The sequence below is a fragment of the Lichenostomus cassidix genome, chromosome 5, assembly GCF_008360975.1.
Source record: "Lichenostomus cassidix isolate B80296 chromosome 5, HeHo_3.0, whole genome shotgun sequence".
NCBI classification, from domain to species: domain Eukaryota; kingdom Metazoa; phylum Chordata; class Aves; order Passeriformes; family Meliphagidae; genus Lichenostomus; species Lichenostomus cassidix.
The window spans coordinates 22,021,923-22,042,622 of record NC_139486.1 but is presented as its reverse complement, the minus strand read 5'-3'; the positions used below and the strand labels follow the sequence as shown (position 1 = coordinate 22,042,622).

At 45.9% G+C, this 20,700-nt stretch overlaps 1 protein-coding gene across 1 annotated transcript; it reads left to right on the top strand.

Annotated features, from left to right (window-relative positions):
• The first annotated feature begins 2,203 nt into the window (after positions 1-2,203).
• On the top strand, positions 2,204-17,557 carry VASH1 (vasohibin 1). The gene is made up of 7 exons (XM_085061739.1): positions 2,204-2,738; positions 7,604-7,692; positions 8,793-8,849; positions 9,926-10,000; positions 11,001-11,382; positions 11,743-11,855; positions 12,429-17,557. The coding sequence occupies exons 1-7, from the start codon at positions 2,478-2,480 to the stop codon at positions 12,499-12,501; spliced, it is 1,050 nt and encodes a 349-aa protein (XP_084917865.1). The 5' UTR covers positions 2,204-2,477; the 3' UTR covers positions 12,502-17,557.
• Positions 17,558-20,700: the final 3,143 nt, after the last annotated feature.

Genomic DNA, 20,700 nt, shown 5'->3' with positions numbered 1-20,700 from the left:
TCCTCCAATTTGGAGGAATTGAGATTTGAGAATATATTTTAAAATGTGAAACATACAAGAATTGTATTTTACTTCTACTACGACACACTACTTTTATTTTTAAGAAAGGATAGTTGTTAATGTGCCAAAAATGCCAACTCATCTTTACAAAATCTCTGGCTGCAAGTCAGGGTGATGAGCATTTCCTTCTTACAGATAGAAAAACTGAGGTACAGATGGCAATATGAACTGCCTGCCCTGAATTAGTGCTGGAGCTCAGAATCAAAACAAGCATCCTTGCCTCCATGGCAAGCTGTGCCCAGTTTCAGTCAGGGAAGGCAATACAGATCTCCAAGAAGCATTTAAAGTCTTTGCACCCTGTTCTTTCCACAGTGCTGTTACCAGAAATATGCCTGCCACTCAACCAAAATGCAGATGATGTCCCCAATATGCCTGTGCCGTTGCATGACTGGCGCACTCCCAGTCCCACATCTATAGAGGGATTGAGGACCACTAGGGCAAAAGGCACTGAGGATATGGGAGGTTATAAACTGTTCTTGTAAAATGTGTCCATTCAGGGGCTGTAGAGTGATTCCTGTTACAGGGTTTGCTACCTCTTTAGATATAAGGAGTCAATTTCTACCAAGCAGCAATTGCTTACAAGTAAAAGGCAAAGGCAATAAAAACAGTAAAAACCTTACTGAGGTGATAAATCAGCAGTGCTTAAGGTCTCCATTCAAGAGAAATCCTTATTCAGTGACTTATATGTTTAAGTAGTACAGAAGTTAATGTAGGCTGTAGGAAGTGATGTTGGTGATTTCTTTGGAAGGCAGAAGCAGTGATACGCATTTAGCTTTCAGCATTTTGGGCAATGTTGAATTCAACAGAAAACCGTGTTCAAGTATTTTGCCTTCAGAAATGATCTCGTGTGAGCAACACCCCACAGAGCACGACAGAAGAAGTAGTATTTCTCTCTGAGTTCCTCTACCCAGCTTTGTAAATGCTATACCCAGTTCTCAGAACACATCAAATTCCATGGCAACCGGGATGTATTTCCCCTCATTTCCCCACAGTGATGCTGAACCTCAGCCTTTTGTTTGGAGCGCTAAATGTAAGTTTTTTGAGATGCCCTTCAGAAGGTTCCTCAGCAGCTGACCCAGTAATTTGTACACGTTTCTTGTACTTGGTGCTTAAGTTACACAATAGTTTTAAGCTAGAGCTTTCAAAATGAATTAATACTACAGGGAGGTGAGAAAACACAGTCAGCAGCCCTGTCTACTCACGAGCCACAGCCTGGCTCTTACAGATGAGGACACAACCATTGTAGCAGGTGCACACTGCAGAATAGGTTTACAAATATCCTGCATCACGTGGAAAACATTCTCAGTACTGTAAGAGGGCTGAAACAAAACCAGACGACGAAGCAGAGCAAAACATTCGGTCTTTCACTTGTGGTCCATCTCCAGACCTTAGGTACGGTGCATTTTGCCTCTTCCCAGGCACAAGAAACCTGTTGGGCCCCTCCCTTGAGAGGGACTGGCTATATGTAGCACACCCTTAGATCAGCAGTGCGCTTCCACAAGAGTCCATCCTTCACCATTGCTTTGTGCTTGCTAGAGGAGCATCCCAACACGCTCTCCACCCCCACTGCTTCCTACCTGGAAACGTTATCCCAGCTCTTCCGTTCCTCAAAGCTATGTCAACACGGATACCCGCCCCCGGCTCCCGGCGGTGCTTTATCGGGCCCCCGGCCAGCCGCCCACCCCGGCCCCGCCCGTCCCTCAGGCCCCGCAGCCCGAGCGCAGACCCGCGGCGGGCAGCGCTCAGCCGCCCCCGCCCTCACAGCGAGCCCTCAGCGGCCGCTCGGCGGCCCGCCCAGCTCCCCTCAGGGCTCGCTCCCGCCCTCCCGCCCCTCCCCTTATCGCCCGGCCGCAGCCGCCTCCCTCATGGCCCTTATCTGCCTTATCGCCCGCGGGCAGCGACACCGCCGCTAGCCCGCCCGCGCCCCGCCAGCGGCAGCCTGGCTCGGGTACGGCGGTGGGCGCACGGCGAGACCCGGCCCAGGGCGGAGCGGGGCGGAGGGGAGCGCCTCCCGGCCCCGCCCGACCCATCCCCGCCCCGCCCCGCCCCACGCGGGGCTTTGTTCCCCCGCATGCATCCCCCGCCCGGGAGGCGGCCGTGCCCGCCAGCCCAGCGGAGCGCCCGGGAGGCGGCGCGGCGGGGGCGCCCCGGCGGCAGGCCCGCCCCGCGCGGTGCCCGCCGTCACTGCCGCGGGCGCTCGGGCCGCCGGCGCCTCCCCCGCCGCGGCGGCGGCCTGATGCGGCACCCGGCACCGCCCCGCCCGGCTTTTTCTCCCCTTCTCGCCGCGAACCTTCCGCTCTGATATCTCCGGGGGCGAGGCGGGGGCGGTGACGCCCCGTGCCCGGAGCGCCGGCCATGCGGGGCGCGGCCCCCGGCGGCCCGGCGGCGGGCGGCGGGCGCTGAGTGCGGGCGCGGCGATGCCGATGCCGGGGGGCGGCGGGGCCGCGGCCGCCAGCCAGCCCCCGTCCGGCGAGGCTGCGGCGCCGCGGGACGAGGAGCAGCAGGAGGAGGAAGGCGAGGAGGATCTTCGCGACGGCGGCGTCCCCTTCTTCGTCAACCGCAGCGGGCTGCCCGTGGACGAGCCCACCTGGGAGCGGATGTGGCGGCATGTGGGCAGGATCCATCCCGAGGGGGACCGGGTGGCGCAGAGGATCCGGGGCGCCGCCGACCTGCCCAAGGTGAGACCCCCCACCCCGGGGTGGTGCGGCGCGGGGTCCCGGCGGCAGTGCCCGGGGCGGACCGTCCCCACAGGGTGGACGAAGGGAAGGGGGAAACGGCGGCATCCCGCTGGGCGGAGGCGCCCGCCTGTCTCCTTTGGAGGCCGGTCTCCCCACCTCGGGAGCGATCCCTCGGAATAGGGAGCCCCGGGGCTGCTCTTGCAGGAAGCAAAGCCACGCTCTAACTCGGAGTGCGAGAGGGTATGTGCGGGGCTCTGTCCTGTCTCGTGCGCCAGCAGCACCCTCTTCTTCTGCGGCCTTGCTGGAAAACAGACATCAGGTAGCTCATGTGTGAGCAGCCTGGGGTGGGGGAAATGGACAATGCCTACACAGAAAGACTGGATAAATGATGAAAAGATGAGGAGAGTTAAATTTAGGAGGGTCCAAATATTTGAGGTGGGGGGTTGAGACAGGCAGGGGTAAGCCTTTGAACCTGAAGAAATTCGATTTGGGTACAGTCTCCCACACCAAAAGGCATTCTTGAACAGAACTGTGTCTGTCAAAAAAGACTTTTGATGCCAAGCATTTTAAGAGGAGTTAGCAAATGCTTGCAGAGCTTTTTGCTGGTATAGGGTCAGATGTGATTTCCGAGCATGTTCCTGGCCTTGCTGCAGAGAACTCTATGAAAAGAGGAACCACTAACCATTTCACTGAGCCTTGTGCCAAACTGAAACATTTGAATGTGAATTCTTGTGATTGTTGCTATCTGTGTTGCACCTCAGCTGGAGAAAAATCTTTCCCTTTCATTGGCATACTGTGAACAAAAGACACTGCAAACATTTGGTGTGTCACTCCACTGGCGAGTTGTAAGAGTATTCCCATCACTCTAATAGGGAAAATTCAGCTACAAAAAGATGAAGTTTTTTCATCTCAGGCTTTTTTAGCAATGACTTACCTCCTTGGGAGGGTAATTTCAAGTATAGAAAAACATGCTATGATATAGTGCACTGACAATCCATACTGCTTTCCATGAGGAATTCTGGAGAAGCATGTGATGCAACATCCTTTGTGCAGTGAAGAGTTATAGGCATCTCTGGCAGCAACTGGAACAAATCCTGAATCCTGATTACAGTCAGTATTCTAACCCCACTGGACTTTTCCTTCCTTTTCAGATTTCCTTCCTTTCCTCTGACTTTGTCCTGAGCCTAGGTGAAAGCTGAAAACATGTTTCAGATCAGTCAGAACACACACTACTTAATTTCCTTACTGTAAGGACTGATTTGGCCCAAAAAGGTGAGGGAAATGGAAGAAAGAAGCTGACAAACAATAAACCTGTTAATGACAGGGGGGAAACACAGTGTTTGGTCCCTTGTTTTGGTCTTATGTGAAGAACTTCTACTGTTCCCTTTTTATAGACTTGATCTGAGAGGGTTATAGTTAAGGAACACAAGTGGTCTGAGCTCTTGCAATAACAGGTGAAATTTGGCTGGTTTGTTTTGGGGGTTGTTGGGTTTTGAGTTGGTTTTTTTTTTGTATCTGCTAGCACCACTGGGAAATAGCTCTATAAACTCTATTCAGTGCTCAGTCATCTGAGATCCCATTCCCAAGCTCATTGGACGTATGAGAGGGATACTGGGATTCAGGAAACCACAAGGATGGATGAGCTCTGTTTCCGTAGCTCCTCCTCCCCTCTAGGTATGTGTTTTTATCTTTGAGGGCTACTTATAACCACTTGTCTCCGTGCCATCAAGTTTCTTTGAAAGGTTGGTGCAACAGATGATAATCTGGGCAAATGAGTGTACTAAGCAAGGCTAGTTCCTTTGAAAAGCCACCTTCTCTCCATGTACGGGAGGATGAATAGTCCTTTCTAGGTGTTGGGAATGGGACAGTGACATGCCTGCTCCAGAATTTTGGCCTTGGATCATAGCCAGCATTGGGTGTTGGGGAAAATAACTCTCAAAAAAAGCTATCAATAAACTAAAATACTATAAAATGAGGACTGCAGGAGGCTGTGATTAGACATATGTTTACAGATCAGCTTCAGGGGCTGTGTCTTTCACTGGGGTGTGAGAGCTCAGAGATCTCCTCTAGTCTCCATTTCCTTTCAGTAGATTTGGGGTGAGTGGGCATCAAGTGAGCAGGCTTGAGAGTGCCACCCTCCTGTAGGTTGAGTTCTTTCCAACAGGGTGGAGTATTGCTTTGCCTCAAGCTGCTGGAACCACCAAATGGGTCCATGCTGGAAGTACAAAGTGATGTGTGCTTACCTCATTAAGAAATTATGGATTTTAAATGAGATGGTTATGAGGGCAAAGACAGGAAGAGTTGCATCTAATGGATTCATAATGAGAAAGCCAGGGGGAAAAAAAAAATCTATTTTTTTCAGTCAGACTCTCAACCAAGACTGATATTACTCCTGCGTTGTTTGCAGATGGAAGAGTAGGGAAGTGCGTGGATACACATAACTACCATAAAAGCAACTGTTGCTAAACTATGCTGGCCAAAAGAGCGCCTCTGTGATACCAGTACGGGTGGAGCTTTGTCTGTCCCTCGCTCCCACCTGCCTTTCCTCACATACAGCGTGGCCCACTTAGTATATGAAAATGAAAATCTCTGTTGTTCTCAGGATCCCCTTTCTAGAAGCAGAGTCCTGATCCCATGTATATAGACAGTCTGCCAGGGTGCATGAATCGAGGAGTGGGGTGATGCAACTACTCCACACAAGTGATGAGGGACCAAGGATGTGTTCATTCAGGCTGCTGAGCCTGGGAGAGGTTATATGCTTTGGGAAATCTGGACTCTCTTCCGAGCTCTCTCTCCAGCTTTCAGAATAACTAAAGGGAAGTAAAAACAGATCTGATTTCCTATCTTTTCTGTTACAAATAAATTCTTCTCTGCTTTCTGAAGGACTGTGAAAACTATCTAATATTTATAGCTCTTTTGAGATATGCAGTGGATGATGCTGGGTAAGAAAAAAGTGTAAGGGTCTCTCATCCTGTCAATGTGGGATTGAGGGATGGAGCCTTATTCCTCTCCCCCTGCTTCTATTGCCCTATTAAAATGCTATAGACCTGATGCAAAAGAAACTGTAGCCCAGTCTGGGCTGCAGGCCCAGATCTGAGAGAGAGCACAGTGTACTTTCATCAGTTTAATTACTTGAGGTGCAGGAGGTTCTTCCACATTAACTAGTCCCCTGCTGAACTGATTGCCATTGTGCTGTCTCAGTGTTACACAGTCCTTTGAGGAAAAGGGGATTTGGGGGTCTGTACTAGTAAAGGGAGGAGGAACTACCCAGAATCATTAATCTGTGCTGTCAACATGCACTTAATCTCTCTCCACTCAAAAGCATTGAAGTCTCCATGCTGAAGAAATGAAACAAAGTTAAATAGTCAGCCTGCCCTGATTGTTACCTCTTTCGTTGTTTCTGTCTGGAAATTATTTCGTATGACTCAGTGTGTCAGTTCACAGCATCCAAACTGACTCAGCTCATGTGGTTCCAGAGATGGCTTCATTCCTGTGCCACTCTCTGGAGCCTTCCCTGCTCCTGCTGCAGCTGAACAAACCCAGTTTCTCATCTGCTCGCACTGTGCCTGTGCTGCCCCCTGCGAGTGAGGCAGCCGGTGCCTCTGCTTGATGCCAGAGGCAGCAACAGCCCGTCTCAAGGTTAAGCAGTCTCTGGTCCTTGTACTGTGGGGGAGCACAGGCAGAGTGCAACCATGTGGCAAGCTAGGGCAGGGAACTGATCTGGCTGAAAACTACCCATGCTTGCTGGCTCAGCTTTCAGCTGCTTCAGGTGCCTGACCTGGTTAACCAGTCAGTTGTACCAACACAGGACAGAAGAAGGAGGCATATGGAAATGAGTGGCCACCAAAATACATGTGGAGGGTGCACTAAGCAGTGCTACTGGCTACAAAACCACGTCCAGCAGAGGCAGTTGTGCACAGCAGAGTGGAAGGCTCAAAGGAAGGACTATCTCTGACTCACTCTTTCATAGCTGTGGATAGCCCAGCTCTGGGGGAAGTCTGAGGGGGAACTGAAATGTTAAAAACCAAACTGCTGAGAAAAGATGCAGTCTGGTATCAGTAAGGTTCATGCAAGGCATGAGCTAGACTTCAGAGAGAAATTATTAGGCTGTCTCTCCAAGGCTGTCAATCATCCCAAATTTGTGTCTTCTTTTTATTTGTCCTGTGGACAGGTCCCTTCTCTTTCCTTAGACACATTTTGTCAGCTGCTGACAAGACTGCAGTTATCCCCTATGGAGCAAATGGTGAAGAAAATCTGACTGTACCCATAAGGCTGAGGCCTCAAAATGGGACAGCAATCTGAAAGGTGAACATCCAGAAGTCATTCTCTGACCATGTAACTTGAAACACCAGACACTACAGGGCAGGGAGTCATGCTGTCAAGCCTGTGTCCCAGTCTGTGCCAACTCACCTGGAATGCCAGGAAGCAGCTACCCTTCCTTACAGGACTGTTTCACCCTCTGGTGGTATTTGCAAACTCATTCTCCATTTTTGTCTTTCTCTCTCTTTTATTTTTGTTTTGTGCCTTTCAGTTTCAATACTCAAATGAGGCCAAGCTCCCTCAGGTGATGGCTTTCCTATCTTGTATCTTGCCTTGTCAGTTAATTCTGTTTCTTCCAATGTAACATTGCATAAAGGCAGGACCTTTTCACATAGTTTCTGCTGCAGCTCTGCGGTGATGCTTCATTCTGAATCCCTTCCCAATTTCCACTGTGGATACAGAGGAATGTTTCTGGTGTGGTCACTTTGGGCAGCAAAAAGGGTCTGGTTTAAGAGGAACATGCTCCCTATAGCTATGTGTCACTGAGTTCAGCAAGAAGCTGGAGAGGTTTGGAAGCAGTGATTATGTTCTGCTCCTCGTTTCAGATTCCCATACCAAGTGTGCCTGTGTTCCAGCCATCCACGCCCATCCCTGAGCGCCTGGAAGCTGTACAGCGCTACATCAGGGAGCTTCAGTATCCTTTGCCGTTACCTTACTCACTGGTGAGATAACCCAGGAAGAGAGAGCAAGGGGACTTTCTTTCCCTGTGATGAACAGAAAACTCCTTCTGTTGTAGCTGAAGGAGAACTGAAACTTGTTCCCTGAAAACAGGAAGATGGACTTGGGATCATGTTTTGTTTTGCTGCTGTTTTTTTTCTTTTTTTTGCCCAAATTACCTTCTGTTTCTGTTCACTCCATGTAAAAAATGGGCATGTTGTCAAGGGCTTTTCCTCACTACCCACTCTTCTAGGTCAGTGGCTTTACTGTGGTATTTTGGTAAAACCACACATACCTGAGATCCTGACAGCCAGGTGTCAGATGTACTACAAAGTGCATCACCTCACTGTCAAGGGTGTGTTGTGGTGACGGGGAAACCTTCTCAGGTCATTCTACTTGATCATTGTTCTCTGTAGCTGTCTAAACAACACTCAGCCACCCTGCTTTTGTGCATCTGTGATATCCTGGCCCTTTCTATGCCAAGCTGCCTGTGTGACTGTGTTCTGGGAATGAGATTTCTCCATCCTTCTTTTGCTGGAGAGCAGGTATATGCCATGCAAACACAGCCTAATCTCTCTGATGAGATACAGATCTAGCTCTGGCTTCAGCCCTAATTCAAGGTAAGAAGGCCAACCTTTTGGCACCTTTCACCCCTTCAGGGTGGTTGTGCTCTGGATTGAATCCCAGTCAGTCTTAGATTAAGGTACCATGAATGTTTCATTGCTCTATGTGTTATGTGCAGTTGGAGCAGGAAGAGATTTATCAAACTATTCTGCCCTGGTAACTGGAAAGTTGAGCAGAGCATGTGCTGTCAGCATGAAACTTTGGGAATTGGAGTGGAAACCTGTGTGTGGGTATGAGGAAGAGAAGAATTGACAAGGAAATACAGTGGAAGTAAGGAAGGACTATAAATGGGAGAAATGCAGGAAAGGGAGGTAGGGATTTTCTTGTGTTGCTGCTACATTTGTGGGATCATGACTTTGCTGTGAGAATAGTAAATAACATGAAAGTCCTTCAGACAAGTTTTCTTCAAACTCTATTTTTCAAGCTGCCAAGCCCTTAACTCCTTGCCTCCAGGTACAATCACACTGGGACACAATTCTTTGAGATTAAGAAGAGCAGACCTCTGACTGGGTAAGTGCTGGCAGCCTCTACAGCATTTAGTCTTTTCTTTGTTGTTGCAGCCCTGCTACACACACTGCTTTTACTCCATCCCCTGCCCAGGTCTAGGGGCATTCAGGGCTTTCAGCACTGAAGCTCCATCCTGCTTTTGGTAACTTTATTGTCTGTTGCCTGGGGCATAGCTGGGCAGAGCTGTATCTGGTCTTTCTCAAGAATGAGAGTAGGAGTTTTTTTGCCACAAATCAGTAAATCAATGATAATGTATTGCAAAAATGTGCACATTCTGCCTGCTTGTAATGGGAATGTAACTATATGAACAACTGAGAGATTCTGAAATTAGGTCCTGCTCTAAAAAAGTTTTCTGAAAGCCAAGTATCTTTACAGGTCTGACTTCATAGCTCCTGTGAGTGCCTCTGCAGAATCTAGGCTCACTAAGCTTTTGGTGACTCACACTTTGAACGAGAAAGGGTATTCTCCTCACTGCAGATTTTGGAAACTGCTGTGCCCCAGAAGTTCCTGGTGATAAGCACCTGATGTTCATTGACTCTCTTGAAAAGCATATGGAGAATCTCTCAAGACTGGCTTCTTACTATTGGCCTATTCCATAGATTTATGTGACTCTAAATGCATTGTTTCGTAATCAGTCCAATGTCTCCTCCATGGCACTCAATGAACAGATACTAGGGTTGATGTCAGAGAAGAAGGCTTTATTGTCCTTGAGCCTTGTGAGGCAAACACTGCTGGCTCTTGGTCCTTAGAGGGTTGTATTTGTGGTCACATTGGTGTCCATCCAGAACTCCAGAGCCAGGTGCTATGGTCTCCCTGAGAACACCTAGTTGGCCTAGTAAGCAGTTTTGCAGCAACTCATTGCTGTTAGTTCCTTGTAAGCAAGAACAACCTGTGGCAGAGACCTGGTTTGGATTTAGTATCTTCTTCAGGAAGATACTTTGTTCTGCTCCCTATCCTCTATGGGCCACCCTCTCTCCTGGAAACCTACCTTTTATATAGTGCAAAAGGGCTGAACTGGCCACATTTGCATAGCACAAGCCCTCTAACTATCCTCGTCTTTCCCTTGTCCCACTCTGCAGGCTGATGGACCTGGCCAAAGAAATGACCAAAGAGGCCCTGCCAATAAAATGCCTGGAAGCTGTGATCCTGGGAATGTATCCTTTCCTCTTGGAGTTGTGCATGTCTGCCCATCCTTGTGTTTTTGCCTCTGCTCTCTTGCTTGTGATGCTTTGACGGTGATGATGATAATATTGTCACCACGCCCCACATTCCTCCTTTTTTCCTCCCCAGTTCTCCAACAAGCCCCCACCGCTGAAATCCAAATCCAAGCAATTCTCTAAAGCATCAGAACTAGCTTTTGGAGTTGCTTCTCCTTCACCAAGAGAGGTGGTGCTGCTCTGGTCAGCTATACAAGACAGTAAAAGATAAAAGAACATCTAAAGAGGGGTGAAAACACTAGCTAGAGTTAGGTCAGGAAATCCTTTATGGATAACATTATTCCTTTACTGCCTGCATATGTTCTGCATTAAAATAAGTTAGGGATCCTCCCCAACTTCTAATTATTATGTATGTCACTTACTAGCTTAGACAATACCTTTATTAGTTCTAGATGTATGTTGTTTTGAAGCACACATCTTTCCTAGCTATCTTCCAGGTTTAGTTTGTGGTATTTGAGCTATAGATTCTTCATCCACATTGGTAAAGCCACCTGGAGGAGCAGAGATAGTGAGTGAATGGTTCAAAATTGTAGGCTGGTGAGCTTTTATCCTGAAGGTGTGTGAAACAGTAGCTAGCGAAACAGATTAAAACAAACGGAGTAATAATGCTGCAGTGTTAACAGTTTGAGAGTTAGGGAATACAATACACTTAAGGTGCTGGCATTGCAATTTCTGCATCACAAAAGTGCATCAAAATTAACTTCCCTTAGTTGACTGTCTCCTTGAAAAGGCCAAGTATCTTTTCCCCATAACCCAGATGAAAGTAGGGCAGCCTGCAATGAGCTGGACTCTTGACCTGGAGAACAAATCCTGTCTATGTGATGCCTGAATCAATGGGGAGCCTGCTAAGTAGGCTGGGAGGGCCTGGAGCAGGCATGAAGTATCTTGGCATGAAACTGGTATCACCGGTTGTTTCCTGAATAGTGCCTGCTGACAGTTACCTCACCAACAACATGACCACACTGGACCGTTTCCCCATCAGCTTCAAAACACACTTCTCAGGGAACTACTTCCGACACATCGTGCTGGGGGTGAACTTTGGCGGCCGCTATGGGGCACTGGGCATCAGCCGACGTGAGGAACTTATGTACAAAGCACCTGTCTTCCGCACACTAAGTGAACTCATCTTTGACTTCGAGGAGGCGTATCGCCGCTGCTGGCACACTCTGAAAAAGGTGAAGCTGGGCCACTGTGTGTCCCATGACCCACACAGTGTGGAGCAGATTGAGTGGAAGCGCTCCATCCTGGATCTAGACAAACTAACCCGGGAAGACTTTCGCAAAGAGCTTGAGAGACATGCCCGTGACATGAGGCTGAAGGTAAGCAGCAAGGATGGAGTAGTTCACTGCTGCATCCACTGTCTTGTCTGGCTGCTGGCGTACTGGGGGTGTGAAGTGACAAGAAACTCTCCCAGATGGGTGGAATAGAAGGTGAATTGAAGGCTGGGGCCTTCACACTCCTTGTGCAGTGCTGCAGTTGTGATTAGCTCAGACTGCATACTGTCCTTAGAGCCATAGCTGTCAACTGTAGCTTGTTTATTCTGGCTTTTGCATTTTTGATGCACTTGCCTTGCCTTTTTGTCTTTTCTTCCTATATAATAAATCATTGTTAATTTTTCTGGGTTTTGTTATTACTCATATTGGTTTTCTGCTCATGTTGCTCTTAATTTTTTCTGACAGATTGGGAAAGGAACTGGACCACCATCTCCCACCAAGGACAGAAAAAAAGATGTCTCCTCCCCACAAAGAGGTCAGGCCAGCCCTCACAGGCGAAACAGCCGTGGGGACCGACGGTGAGTGGGGCTGCTGGGCAGGAGACCTAGCTAGAACACCTGTTTTACTCAGACTCCATCTTGCTGTTTGGTTTTGCATCCTTCCAGTGTTCTACTGGATTTCTTTAGAACAGTAAATATTTCTCTGACATGCAGTAGAATTTTCCCTAGTCAGTACCACTGTGAATTTATCATGGTTTAGGGAGTTGAGGGGACAGCTGGGGTTTTTTGCTTGCTTGTTTCAGCAGGGAGGAGGAAGACAGCTCAGTGATTTTGGTAGCTGGCATTTAACCTTGTGAATGGGTCTCAGCTCTGGTGTCTCCCAGACCTGTGCCTCAGATTCCAAAAATTATTCTGCTCTCAGCAAGACTGTTTTCCTGACAATAATCTGGGGTTCCAGAGTGGACTTCCTACTTCCTAATCTGTGTTGTGTTCTGTTGAGATCGTTGGGAGAGTTACTGGAGGCTGCAGAATAGTCCTGCCCTCAGTAGAGCAAGATCAGCTCCTGCACCTTTTCTTGCGCTGCCATCTCTATGTGTAGCATTTTCAGATTGAAAACAGTTTCTGAAGAGTTGTTACCCTCTTTGCTCACAGGCCATCTGGTGAGAAGAAGCCTGCCGATTCCAAGGCCATGCCAGACCTCAATGGGTACCAGATCCGGGTGTGAAGAGAGCTTTGCCTTGTGTGCCTGGCTCCATGGACTTCGTGCTGGTCACAGCTGGGACCTGGATCCACCTGCAGTGATTCTGACATATGGGACAGGGGAGTGGGAACAAAAGAGAGTGCTGATTTTCCCAGGTACTTACTTGTGGGCCAGTTCCAGAGCTGGATCCCATGGGTCCCGGAGGATGCGCCTGCCTGTTTCTGGGAGAGGTGACCATCTTAAGTCACTTAAGTATTTTTAAAAAAAAAAAAGAAAAAGAAAAAAAAAATCTGTACATTGGTGGGAGTTTGCTTCAGGAAGAATATGAAGTGAATGGGATCAGTGGACTTGCTATCTTTGCCTTGACAGCAAACAGATGAAGCATCTTGTCAACTGTACTTCTTCCTGGTCTGCACAGAAGTCTTCAACCCCTGCAAGGCCTGCAGGGTTGAGGGAGAAGTGATGCTGGAATAGGATGGCCCCTGAATCTTGGACAAAAACTCCCGGTTTTATAATTATGAACTCTTTGTTTTTCATTGCTCTTGTCAGAGATAAGTCTGAATTTGCTCAGCCTGATTTATTGACCATACAAAGTCTTCTCATCCAGAAAAACACATCTTGTATGTTTAGTCCCACCTATTTCAAAGCATTTCATTGTCTCTGAGGGGGTAGACAGTGGGAAGATTGCCTATTGCAATGCTGGTGAACTGTTGCTGTCGGTCCTTTGGTGGTTGAGTGGGTCAGGAAATGCCTATACCATCGCTATATGAAAACAGGCACAGAGACCTCAATTGTTCCAGCAATGGACATGGGGCAGGTGAGGGCTGGTGCAAAACCTGAACTTCACAACATCTCTTCATCAGTCTTTTATTAACTTCTAGTGACTGCTACTCAGAAAGCTGTGGAAGGCTCTTCATTCACTGAGGTACAACTTTTAAGAGTAAGTAGTTAAAGAAGGATGTAATAATGTGAACAGGTTTTACATGCATTTTTTCCTTTCCACAAGGGTCTTGCTCTTTCTCCCTGTAGTGTTAGTGCTAGAGTTACATACACCTGTTCGTGAGAAGCCCTGCTTGAGGAAATTGCAGCTGCTTTCCTGACAGTTCCTGCTTTCCTGGAGCCTTCTGAAAGCAGTTCCCCACCCCAGTGCCAGAGCTGTGCTTGTGCTCCAGCTCTTTGGGTAGCTGCAGTATGTATGCAGTATGCAGCACCACTTACACTAACCTTTCCTGAAGGGCTGGGCTGGGCCTTTCTGCCACTTATGGCCTTGACTCTTCCTACAAGTCTTTTGGGGGAGTGTTGTACTACTGATTAAGCAGTGTAATGCTTGTCAGAAATCTGGAGTGTTGTCAGACCTCTGTTTGAGGCCTAGGGCATGGGAACAGTGGGGTTTCCAGAAGTCAGAACAGCATGGTCTTGAAGTGATTTGGATGCACTGATCTAGGGGATGCCAAAACTAAGAGCTTGGGAGTGGGAGTATCCTTGAGAGAAACAGTCTTGTCTTATCACAGCACTGACAAGGAGCTAAACTTTCTGAAATGCCACATATTTAATTTTGTTAGAACTGGGCTTATTCTATCCTTTCTTTCTTTGTTAGAAACACGATGGAGCTTAGTGCTGCCAGTTTCTTTGTTGCAGTATTCCTGTGCCACATCGTCATAATAAGCAGAGCTATTTTGGTGGCAGAGAATGGGTTCTTAACCCCAAACAAATCAGCTCTTCTGTCTAGTTAAAGCAGTTAATCCTCGAAGCACCACCCACAAGCGATTTAACTCAGGCCTTACAGGTTCCTAATTGTACGTCCTTAACTGTGATGTAACTTGCAAGACCTATCCATTCAACTGCATTCCGTCCTTCCAATCTCCCTTTGCAGTCTGTACTTTTCTGCTATGCTGTACAACCAGGAGGAAAAGCTGTAAGAAGGTGGCAGAACTTGCTGCTGGGCCAAGAGAAGGTTAATCCAGAAGAGGATGCCAGTTTCCACAGTGCAGTTCAACACCTGTCCACTCCCCTACATTCCAGCTACATGCAACAATTGAAATTAACAGCAGTAGCAAGCCAAACACTCATTTGAACATGTCCTCTGGTCATTTTTATGTGGCTGGAAATTAACATATTTAGTATCTAGATGCTAACAATGTTGTTAGCTGTAAAGGTACGAGTTACCTGGAAATAATATGGGCCACTTGGAAGCCACAGACTGCATTTGCATAATGTTTGCTATGCAGCAGACTGAAAGTTCAGATGCCACTGTGAATCATACGATAAATACAAGCAGCAGTCAGCAAAGGGAAACTGAAGGTCAGGTTTTATTAAAGTGGATGAAATCCAGAATTTAAAGAAAAATTCTAAAAGATTATTAGAATGCATCCTCACCTTGACTTTGGTTAGTTTATTGGTTAGTTAATTTAGAGTAACTGGAAAGCCCTTGAGAGTAATTAGCAGCTTAATACAGAGAACATTCAATAGCTGGACAGACTTGAGCTTTTTTAGATGGACAGGAGGGGAAATGTGGGGGTGGGAGGAAGACTTTAAAACAGATGGGACAAGTGGGGGGTCAGCTGCAAGTTAATGATGCTTTCTTGAGAGCCAGGCAACAAGAGTGTTCAGCAGTGTTAGATCACCAGAGCAGAATGGCTTAAAACAAAATGCTTTGTTTGACTTTGTAATTAAGTGCTTTCCTGCAGGATATAACTGAGGCCAATAGCTTAGAAAACCAAAGGAAGTGGATGTTTAAGACATGAATGACAGGTAGAGTTCAAGGTCTCTTAATCCTCAGCTGCAGCTAGAAAAGAACATCCTCTTTCAAGATTTAGTTGCACAATTATATATGTTAGGAGGTATTTAATGCTTTGCATATATGTAATGTTGGTAAACTTCTCAAGATGGACACAGGAGCAGGCAAGTGCCCTCTGCTAGGGTTACTATTTCAAGCCTTCTACTGTGTTTCTCTGTTTCATAGAATTCCTGCTCCTTACTGTTTCTGTATCTTCAGTTTAGCAAATGGTGCAAGAAACTGGAAAAGGACCATGCATTTCTCCCCTTCTTGCTCTTGCTCCCCCCACCTTTGTAACAGGATGACTCATTTCAATACAAAGCTTTGCTTCCTTCCCAACAAACAAGACCACATCCTTCCATGACAGAGAGGATTAATGCAGTCCAGCTTTATGCTGTAAGAAACCTGAGTGTACAGTGCAAGACAAACTTCAGCACTTCAACTTCTTTCCTCCCCCATCTACTTGCTCTGGTTTCTGGTCTGTCTGCCTTTAACCATAAGGAAAACAAGGCTCGTCATGAAAGTCTTTTTCACTTCTGCAGGCTTTAGAGCTACAGAGAAGGAATGACAATGTAACTTATACTCCTCAGTGCCTGCAGAACAAGAAACACGTATCTTGAGGAGTCCTATTAATTTTTTAATGTTAAATATTAATAAGGTCACTCGTAGCTCTGTGATGTAAATGTCACTGTTCAGAAGGTATCACCTGATGTCTGTTCTGCAGTACAAGTGCTGTGAATTCTGTGGAAGGGAACTGTGTTCGTACACTAGGAACAGATAGACACTGCCTGCATTGTATGTAAAGTTGGTGAGCTTTAAAAGACTTCAACAAATGCTGACCTATTACTGGAAAAACTATTTTAAATGTAATGCAAACCTTGAAATAAGAGTCTCTCGTTATACTTTTATGTAGACAAGTCCCTTGATACCTGGCCAACTGCAATTTTTTTAATGGATAGATTCATTAGTGAGCGAAACTTTCTGATACAAACTTTGTACATTAAAGAGCAGGATTGTGTGTCCATCAGTCTGTGACACATAACCCTTTTTTTTTAACTGGTAGAAGCTAAAGGTGTCTCTAGGAACTTAAGGTATGTTAGCAAGTGTTCTGGGTGGGAGTGGAGTGCTTTTTTTTCAGTTACTATTTTACCTATGTGCCAGGCTATGGGTCAGCAGTAGTATCCTTGGATCTATCAGAATAAATGACTCTACAACTATGGTTGAAACATAGTTTCTGTTCACATAGTAGCTGTATTGCTGTTATGAAATCTGCATAACGTGATGAATTTTCTTTTAAGTATTTCAGGTGAAAGCCTTAATCAGGTGCCTGTCTCCTAAGGTAGTGTCATGTGTGGTGTTGTATAGACTGAAACATGACTGTCCTTAAAATTTCAGAGTTTAAGAAACCATAATGAACAAAAGAAAGTTCTGTCTGCCAGAGGGCAAGAGTCTGGATTAGATAGGCTTGACCTTGCTCCAGTGGCTCTGGCAAATCACTTCAGGTGGTTGCTTTAGCTACCTGCTCCTTCTGAGTGAAGTATTTTAAGTGGTCCTGATGATCAGACAGTAGATATAGGCAGGGGGTGTCCCAGGTGGAGTGTGTGTGCAAGTCTGGCTGAAATAACACCACATATTCAAGTGGCCTTGCACCGTTGTCCTGACAACATATAGACCTGCATTATGGATTTATAATTTTACTTAACAAAGCAAGTGCTATTCTGGCTTGATATTTGCTCTCCCAGAGCAAACATCAAAGGTGGAGATGGCCCCTCTATAGCCATGCTGAACTCCTTAGGGAATTTCATATTTTTGTCTGTCTTCTGAGCAGGTGTTTACTTCTATCACAACCACTCTCCTTCAGTGGTGCCCTGGCCCTTTCTGCTCAAGAGCAACTGAGTTTAGGCCCAGAAGGCTGCTGAATCCCCCATAATCTCTGCAGAGCAGAGTTTCCCTCCAGGTCAGGGTTGAGATGGTGCTAGTGGGACCAGAGTGGTCCCCTTCCATGCACATCAGTATTCTACTCCAGCACTGATAGGGTGCTCCAAAACCATTTACATCTTTATCACTGGTACAGCTCAGAACTAAGAAATGGAAAGTTTCTTTCTTGAAGAACAGTATCATGTGTGTCTTTTTGTAATTAATCAGTGTGGTTCTGTGTTCTTATGTAAACACCACAGAATTTTTATTTAGATTTAGTTCTTACTGCACTTCCCATGGCCCTCATGTTGATATTTCTTCCTGCTTCCTTTGACACTTAGACAATAAAATTCCCTCTGTACTGCTCTGTTTGTGCAGAGAAAACAAGTTGTCTGTACTGTCCTTCTTTCTGCTTTAAACTTTCCCATTACATGTCAGCTGAGAAGTTGAAGGGACAGCCTCGCATGATGGTATCAGGCAGATTATGTAGTACTTGCTATACTATGGACAGGGAAGAGCTCTCATTCTCCTTTAATCATCTGAACAGGTGAGTATGTCTGTGCACACAGCTGCAGAGAGTAAGTAGGTATGTGTGTGGCTGTTTAGCAAAGGCCAGAACTCACGTTTTCCTCTTGAACTGCCATCAGTCAGGCTGGATGGGGGAAAAAAAATCAGTGTAGGCAGCATCAAAAATTTCAGACTTAAAATAATGTAACAAACAATACTGTAAGGGTTAATACAAACCTCTGCTTGCACTGCTCAACTCTTCAATGTACAATCCAATCTCCCTTCCTGGCCTGAAAAGCAATTCTGCTCAAAGTCTGTGTTTAGTGATCTTCCAGACTAATGACCTCACCAGGACTTCTCAAGACAAATGCTGGGTTAATACAGGACAGTCAGCTGCAACATTCAGTGCAAGGATCCCCAGCAAGGGGATCCAACTTTATTCAGGATATCATCTTTCAGGCATAACATACCCCTTCTCCCTAGGGAAATGAGTAATAGCTGGGACCAGGGCCAGGTTGTAGGCAAGCCTACAGTGTGTATAGGAAAGGAATAAACATTCCCTGACCTGTTAAGTCCAGAGAGAAAGGCACATGGAATAGTCCCTCTTAGCCAAGTTAATTATATGAACAGCTCCTGCCCCGAGGGAAATAGCACAGTACTAGATATCTACTTCAGACGCTTGCTTGAAAACGCCCTCAGCCCCATGTCTTACAGATTTTGCTATAAATCAGGTACCTCCTATACTCCTATGAGGTATAGATCAGGGTGATCGCTAGACAGTGGAGTGAGAACAGCAGAACAGTGATGTGGCCACAGACGTTCTGCTCCCTCTTACATCAGGCTTTTCCCCTGCTACTGGTTGTTCCTGCAGTTTTAGGTTTTCAAGTCAGTTAGAGATTATGCTGCTTGGACCTTCTGTGGAACATCTTTATTGTGGGAAGGATAAACAACATATTGAAGCAGAAAATTAAAAAAAAAAACCCACCACCAACAACAAAAAACCAACCCCCCCAAAAAACAACAAAAAAACCCAAAAAAAGCCCAAGAAACAAAAAAAAACCCAAACCACAACAACAAAAAACCCACACCCAGTCAGTTTTTACACCAAGAGGCCCAAGACTTAAGGTTCTCACATGTCTAAAATCACAGAAATTTGTTCACAAGAGAGTGAGACCGAGCCTTAGGAGCACCATTCATGCAGAGACTGCTGGATTATGGTAGGCAAAGGCATATGACATGCTGTGGATAGCAGGCCATTACAGAATTAAGTTAACTCAGTCAAGTTGGCTTTCCTGGATTATATTTTTATTTTTGCAAAGAATGAGTGCCATCCTATCTCTAACCTTATTTTAGGAGAGGAAAGGAGGAGAGGAATAACTATGGAATAACTATAGAATAACTACTGCATTCATCTACTCCCAGTTCAAGAGCAGCTACTGAAAGTGGCCGGTAACTGAATACATAGAATAAATATAAGTAGAAGGTTTTGCATCCAGAAAGAAAAGAATAAAAAACTGAGTAACAGTGCTAACGTTTGAAGCAAAGTCCTTTTTGTGTGCGTGTATAAATGAAAAATTGGATGGAACAAATACATCTTTTGTTGTAGCACAAGCCAGCATCTAGCCTAGTCCTCCCATTTGCCATACCCAGACCTTGAAAGCTGCTGTGTTTGTCTTAGCAAAGTTATGAAAAATTTTCCAGCTATTATACAAGAACACAAGAATGTACAGTCTAAATCAGAAAGAAAATAAATTTTAAAATAAATAAAAATAGCTTCAAGACTAGAATGGCAATTTCAGTGGAAGCTGGAGGACAGCTTGCCTTGACAGGAGAAGACAAACCTGTACAGCTGACAAAAGGAAGGAGTTTCAGGCATGCCAGCTGTTAAATCTGTCGTCTTGGTTATCATTGTAACAGGTGAGCTCTCTACAGAAACTCAGTATCATACTTTGAAACACAATGCAGTACATTCAATTCAGCTTGTGTATTTCAGTACGACAGTGCTATGGGAAGCACTACAGGCCAGGCTGCTACATTCTGTTAAGAAGCAGGTCACAGCCAGCAATTCAATTAGTCTGCACAACAGGAAGCCTGAAAGGAGATGGTATACCACTAATGCCTGTGTGCTCCTCCTTTAGGTAAGTAACAAAAGGGTTCATCTGCATTTGGATGACCCATGAATATGTCTGCAAATTTCTAAACAGTACATCCACCAAATGTTTAATACTGAGGTGGTGGCAATGGGAGCAGATATTGGACTGTAGCAACACCCTCCTTTGCAGACTGTTTGCCAACACCATTCATTATATCATCAAGAGCAGGACTCATACCTTGGTCCACTCTTTTAAGAGATTCTGAGACACTGGACTTCTTAGGACCTCTTAGGGACTCCTCAGAGAAGAGAAACTAAGGTCAAGTAAATTTCAGAATACTCCTTTCACAAAGCAGGTGGCATACAGAGCACTAACAATAAATCTGAAACTTGGTTTTTTTGTTTTATATATCAAGTGTTACTCCCATCTAAGTGTTTGTTTCAGAGTTCCCACTCCTCCTACTTAATTCTTCAGGGGTGAGGAAACGCACTATCTTACATCTTGACACCATTTAAATGTTGTGTTTATAATGAGACTTAGCCCTAGAGAATTGGAGCCATAACTTTTAACTGAAGAAATACAGCTGCAGAAAAAATAATCATCAGTAACTCAGAAAGATAACTGGATAAAGCAGTCATGGGAAAACAGCTGTTGGAGCAATAGCCCATAAGGAAAAGGCATGGAGAAAGAAGACCTCAAACAGCAGCCAAGTTTCATTTATAAAGAAAAGGAAAGAAGCTAGAGCAATTATACTGTTTACCAGTCCTCCCATCCCATGTAATTGGGAAAACTGATTATAAAGGGCAACCTCCTGAAGCAATGAACTTAAAACTGAGAAAATGAAGGAAGTCCAACTTCCATCTAAATAGCATAACTAAATACAGCCTAGCAGCTGTGGTGCAAACTAAGCTGGTTTTTAGCAAAGATACT

Bases quoted from the DNA above. Each gene is read 5' to 3' on its own strand.
- VASH1 (XM_085061739.1), top strand. From the start codon at position 2,478: ATGCCGATGCCGGGGGGCGGCGGGGCCGCGGCCGCCAGCCAGCCCCCG. The intron at 2,739-7,603 runs GTGAGACCCCCC...TCCTCGTTTCAG, and splicing joins GCGCCGCCGACCTGCCCAAG to ATTCCCATACCAAGTGTGCC. The intron at 10,001-11,000 runs GTATCCTTTCCT...GCCTGCTGACAG, and splicing joins GAAGCTGTGATCCTGGGAAT to TTACCTCACCAACAACATGA.